Source organism: Triticum aestivum, chromosome 6B (genome assembly GCF_018294505.1).
Source record: "Triticum aestivum cultivar Chinese Spring chromosome 6B, IWGSC CS RefSeq v2.1, whole genome shotgun sequence".
Lineage (NCBI taxonomy): Eukaryota > Viridiplantae > Streptophyta > Magnoliopsida > Poales > Poaceae > Triticum > Triticum aestivum.
The window spans coordinates 389,833,936-389,840,136 of record NC_057810.1 but is presented as its reverse complement, the minus strand read 5'-3'; the positions used below and the strand labels follow the sequence as shown (position 1 = coordinate 389,840,136).

The window sequence follows — 6,201 nt, the reverse complement described above, 5'->3', positions numbered from 1 at the left end:
GTTTCAGATCGTGATACTAAACTTCTTAGCCACTTTTGGAGATGTTTATGGGCTAAGTTGGGGACTAAACTGCTTTTGAGTACTACTTGTCACCCCCAAACTGATGGACAAACTGAAGTAGTCAATAGAACGTTGTCTACTATTCTTAGGGCTGTTTTGAAGAATAATAAGAAAATATGGGAGGAATGCTTGCCTCATATTGAATTTGCTTATAATCGTTCATTGCATTCTACTACTAAGATGTGCCCTTTTGAAGTTGTGTATGGTTTCCTACCTCGTGCACCTATTGATTTGTTGCCTCTTCCATCTTCGGAGAAGGTTAATTTTGATGCTAAACAACATGCTGAATTGATTTTAAAAATGCATGAGTTAACTAAGGAAAACATTGAGCGTATGAATGCTAAATATAAACTTGCTGGAGATAAGGGTAGAAAACATGTTGTGTTTGCACCTGGAGATCTTGTTTGGTTACATTTGCGTAAGGATAGATTTCCTGATTTGCGCAAATCAAAGTTAATGCCACGTGCTGATGGTCCCTTTAAGGTGTTAGAGAAAATAAATGATAATGCATATAAACTTGAGCTGCCTGCAGATTTTGGGGTTAGTCCCACTTTTAACATTGCAGATTTGAAGCCTTATTTGGGTGAGGAAGATGAACTTCCGTCGAGGACGACTTCATTTCAAGAAGGGGATGATGATGAGGACATCAATACAATTGTTACACCCACAGCCCCTGCTGCTATACATACTGGACCAATTACTAGAGCTCGTGCACGCCAACTAAATTACCAGGTACTTTCGTTTCTTGGTAATGATTCTAATGTTCATGAGAATATGATGCTGCCTAAATTGGATACATTTGTTTTGCTTACAAATGAAGGACCTAGCTTGGAGAAGGATGAACATTGGAACAAGAACGGACTACTCCCACCGCTGTCCAGGCCATCCCTCTACTCACCCACACCTCCTGTTATTCTGCGGCGACAGTAGCCTCACACCGCAGCCGAACCAGTGAACCCTTGTACTCCTCTTTGCGTGGGCATCCACTGCTGCGTCTTCCCCGACTCCGAGTCGTCCCCTTCCTAGGCCTCGCCGTCGTCCACCGCCGTAATGCTCTCGGCGCGGCGTGGTCAACATGGTCAAGGAACGACTTCCATCGGACGTGGACTGTACGTGGAGAGGCTGACAGCTGGGTCCATGGCCGCAGCAAGGAAGTGCCTCCTTATTACGTGCAAAATAATGATTCCTCCACTTGACAGCAGGGACCCACCGGACGGGCCACCGTATTTCACAAAAAAAACGTTTCCCCCTGACTACTGGGACCCACCAACTACATCTTCGCATGCAAGGAAGTGCGTCCGGGCAAAAAAAAATCGATTCGCCCCCATGACTGCTGGGACCCACCAGCTACATCTTCGCACGGAAGGAAGTGCGTCAGAAAAAAAAAACGATTCGCCCCCTGACTGCTGGAACCACTACACCACGCACTAGAATTCCCTACTGATGTCTGTTGGGAAAAACACAGTATTGCTGACCGATAATCTATCAGTAAAATTTCTAACAAACTGTGGGTCGGGAAACCTCTATATAGTGACCTACTATCGGTCGGGAATGCTAAACCATATAACATCCAACAATCGGTCGGGAATTCTGTTATGCCCGTCAGACCATCGGTCGGTAAATAACCCCGACCAACCATCAGACGCTAAATGGGCCTCGCGCGCGAACGCCAAATTTGTAGCGCCAATAACAGGCCCAACCCGCGAAGATTTTTTCCCAAAAATCACAAGCACGCGCAGAAGGTAGCCAAATCCCTAGATTCGTTCCCCACGCACGCTGCCTGGGGCTCCCGCCGGTCGATCCCATGCCGTCCCACCGCCGCCCCGACACCGCCCGGGGCTACCGCCGGTCGATCTCGACGCCGTACCACCGCCGCCCCATACCGCCATGCCTCTACAGCGCCGCCCGACGCAGCCATGCCTCTAAACACCGCCGTGCCTCTATAGCACCGCTCCACGCCGTCCTGCCCCTTCAGCGCAGCCCAACGTTGTCCTGCATCTCCACTGCCGGCCCAACGCCTTCCTGCTCTCTCTCCGGGTGGCCGCCTCTCTCCACGGCCACATCCAGCACAGTTGCCGCCTTCCTCCCTGGCCCGACCTCCCCCATGTCCACCACGAAAGCACACGCAGCGGTGGCGGCGATTTGGATCGGGGCAGCGTGCGGCTGGGCAAGGGCATCGATGCGGCTGAGGTATAACTCCTCCCTCTCTGTCTTTGCATCCCTCCTTCTATCTCTCTCTTCTGGAGGCGTATTTTGACAGTTGCTGGCAGGGAAAGGATTACTCCGGCGGCGGGGAACGGGGAGCTCCGGCGGTGGGAAACAAGTAGATGTTCCAGTGGACAAGGCACCTCATGCTTTTATTATTCTCTGGTTCTCCGATTTGCTGTGTACTGCTGCCAGCTAGTCTGATTGTGAGAAGCTTTATGGCAGCGATATGAACTAATTTTAGAAGTTGAGCTGTTGTGTGCAAATTTTGTTTATTTCCAGTGCAAATTTTGTGGTACCGATATGAACTAATCTTTTTTTTCCATTGGTCATTTAGTTCACCTTTCACTAAGAGTCATGTTTACGGTGTTACTCTTGTTATGCTTCTGCCCAAGATAAGTTAATTTTTGCTCTTCCAAAAAGGTTCCCCGGATATGTTTCCTGTTTTGTGCTTAGTCTGCCATGATGTGTTTAGTCTGCCACCGTGTTTAGTGTCTCATTGTGCTTGATAAGAGGATTGTTCAAATGTAAAAACTTTCTTTTTACATGAGATGACATGGCTTTTGCCCCCTGTTTTCGCTGACTTGGTTTCTGCAGGTAGCATAGTGTATAATTGCTGGTAACATTGAGTCGTCAAGGAGAAGTAGCAGGAGGAAAAATGGCAAGCGCAAGTGGAAGCGGAAAAGCTAAAGGTGGTGGTGGTCATGGAGGAACATCTGAAAGCGGTAAGAGGTACAAGTTTGATGCCGCGCTGATTGATGCACAACTTATGAAAAGATGTGACAGTAGAATTAGTGAAGCTGACTGGAAGAACCTTATTACTTACTGGAGATCTTCGGTATTTGAAGTAAGTCATCCCGCTGACTAGAAAACTGTAGTATATGCATCCACACTCTGTTCTGGACCTAAATATATGTAGCACATGCTGATTCCTTGTAACATACTCTGTTCTGGACCTAAATAAACAAATATGCATGTAATCATTAGTTGCAATTATTGGTCAAACAATATATACGATATCAAAACAGTAGGCAGTGTTGTTGCCAACATGTCTAGTCATAATAAATCTCCTTTCCTTTTTTTCTTGTAGTCTCGCAGTGCTATCGCCAAAAAGAATCACGCAAGTGTCTCATACATCCAGCAGCAAGAGTCATGCCCGTGTTACTGAAGAAAATGAAAAATAATTACCCCAATTAAAAGTGATATGCCACTATGTTTCAGTGACTAATGCATGTAAAATAAATAAATGATTGTAGGCTGTCAAACTTGTCCATCAGCCTCGAAGAGATCAAGTTTATATCGAGACAAATACATGCAAGAAAGGGGATAAGAAAGGGAGTTATGTGCCGCAGGCAGAAGCAACAATTGTAAGTCACTTTTGCCATGCTTTCTCTGTATTACTCAAAAATTGTACAAGTAAAATTTACATAGCAAGTAAATATAATACATTTTGCAGAAATATCTCGTAGAGAAAGCTGAAAAGCGCACTGAATGGAAGGAAAAAGCATTCAAGAAGGTGATCTGTTTGCACATGTATGTGGAATGAAGGAGCCAAGGGGTCGTGTTCGTACTTCTGTATGCATGGACTGGTCATGAAACTCCTGTTGCTCAGGCAACAATTTCCAAATTTGACCCGCATTTGGTCAGGCAAGGTTCGCTTTTCCTTTAATCATGCATATTGATTATAATAGTCTTATGCTATTTTAACCTTTGCACTGTGCTTTGTACATATAACTTATACTATGCGCAAATATATTGTTTCCATGTAAGAAAGTGTTATGAATAAAAATAAGTCAAAAAATATATACAATGCCTTCTGAATCTGAGCAATATCCCCACAATTTTTTCTGTATCACAAGAGACCACCATGATGAGTATATGTGTTCCAATGAGCAGATAGTGCTAGCTTAATTTATGAATAATGGAAAAATATACTGAGGCTGTGAAGAAGGCTGCCATCGAGACAAAGAGCGAGCACCCCAAGGATTAATGCGTGGCATAGAAGGTTATCAAAAGAACTATGTCTTTTTGTTAATTAATTTCCTAGATAAGTACACTCGCACATGCATCTTTGCGACAAAATAAAAACTAAACTACTCTCTCTCTCTCTCTCTCTCTCTCTCTCTAATGTTATCAAAAGTACTAATTGTGAACTTCATCTCTATTTTCTCCAAAAACTCTGTTTGGTATCCCTTTCACTATAAGTTTATTACTTTGTGATTAGAGAAATTAAGATGTATATGTGCATACTGTAAGAACATGATCAGTGGTGTACAGATCCTATGAAGTGAAATACCCAACGCAGTTTATACTCAACGCAGTTTATGTGTACAGATCCTGTGTGCATATTTTCGTTTTTCCTAGATTTATAGAAAAATAGCATATGCGGCATAAGCAAAAACTGTTTGTGATGTAAACTATGGTCTAACGATTTAAGATCGTCATAGTTATTCCCAACTAATAATCTCAAACACAAAAAAGGTACCCCGTGTGTATGCACGGGTCGATGAAAATGTCACACAATTGATTCTATGCTGTATCACCCAATGTATAGCAGCTTCCTTGACTTTATTTTGTTCTCATCGAGTGGCATGGTATTCTGCCATGTTCCCCTGTCTATGCATACTTGGCCCTTGGCCGGTGCTTCTCCTGTTGAGCGCCGAGGGGGAGATTAAATAAGAACAGCAGCAGAACAACATCGGCGTTGAAAAAGAGCATCAGGGAGATTATTATGCATGGCAACTTAATACACTTCTATAACTATGTAATTTCGATATTTATTGTACTGAAGCTCCACTATAACAACCAGTGCACTAAATAACAACAACTTTTGTAATCCATGTGCAGTTCTAGGTTCTGGCTTTGTAGTGTGCATCATCTAGTTGAAAAATGAAATGATGTGAAACTATGTTCGATCTTGCTGGTTTGCTGCTTGTCAACCTTGCTATGCTGCTGTCTGCTGAATTCTGGGTGTACGTCGATGCAAATGAACATGGAAACGACTTCAGCTTCACATTTTTTTACTAAGCCTCATGATGCTAATGGTAGTTGGTTTCTATACTCTGCAAGCCTCATGATGCTAATTGAAATATCCTTTATCATGTTGCAGATGCTAAGCAAATGCTTTTGATGCTACCTGTTCTTATTCAGCTGCTAACTTTTCTTAATCATCTGATTTCTTCTTTCATTCATGTAGGAATGGCTAAAGATACACGCGCTTTTAAAATTTCTAGAAGGGTACCCCTTTTCCTGTCAGTGGTAATGAATTCTCTTGAGTTGCTTTGGTATGAAATGATATTGAAGGTAGCTTAGAGAAAATATAACGTTGTGTGGAATATTTATCGGGGATTTTGACTTGCAGATGTTCAAGCTAGAGAATGTTCTCCAATGAGATGAAGGATGAAGGCTTTGATATCAAGTGCGAGAACGATGCAACGATCTTGCTGGAAGGCTGTGAGGATGGGTATGTAGTTGCCCACTACAAGGAGCCAAGGTAGATGATGTATTGCAGAAAACAAAGCGACAAACTTTTGCTCTCAGACAGTGAACTATCATGTTTCCTCTATTTAATTAGTTACATTAGTTTATTTATAGGAAACTTGGCTGGCCATTCGTTCATAACTATTGAACTATTTATATGTGAAAATTAATGAATGTGTGTGACTATTGTTTGGTTCTGGTTTAATATTGTTGGATGATGCATGTTATTGTTATGTATGATTATGTAACTTCATTGACATTCTGTGGGTAACGTGAAATCCAGCTGTGGGAAGGCTAACGGTTGTTGGTTGGTAAAAAAAACCATGTCACACAGCCGGTCGGGAAAGGCTAATGCTTGGCTCGACAGAATGTTGGTCGGGAAACAAGACCCTGTCAGATAGTCGGTCGGGAAAACCCTTGGCTACACTAACGAATTGTCAGTCGGGAAAGATTACC

The 6,201-nt window shown here is 43.1% G+C and overlaps 1 protein-coding gene across 9 annotated transcripts; it reads left to right on the top strand.

The window, feature by feature from the left end:
- The first annotated feature begins 1,769 nt into the window (after positions 1-1,769).
- LOC123137234 (uncharacterized) lies at positions 1,770-5,973 on the top strand. Of its 9 annotated transcripts, none has more exons than XR_006467943.1 (7): positions 1,775-2,250; positions 2,331-3,112; positions 3,522-3,632; positions 3,722-3,917; positions 4,162-4,270; positions 5,462-5,549; positions 5,627-5,973. XR_006467943.1 is itself a non-coding variant. In XM_044556888.1 (4 exons), the coding sequence occupies exons 2-4, from the start codon at positions 2,924-2,926 to the stop codon at positions 3,809-3,811; spliced, it is 390 nt and encodes a 129-aa protein (XP_044412823.1). In that variant the 5' UTR covers positions 1,778-2,250; positions 2,331-2,923; the 3' UTR covers positions 3,812-4,153. The 9 variants fall into 9 exon arrangements, 2 of the variants coding, with proteins under 2 accessions (XP_044412822.1, XP_044412823.1); XR_006467937.1 differs by having other exon boundaries at positions 1,776-2,250; positions 5,462-5,523; XR_006467939.1 differs by having other exon boundaries at positions 1,770-2,250; positions 4,162-5,549.
- The last annotated feature ends 228 nt before the right edge of the window (positions 5,974-6,201 follow it).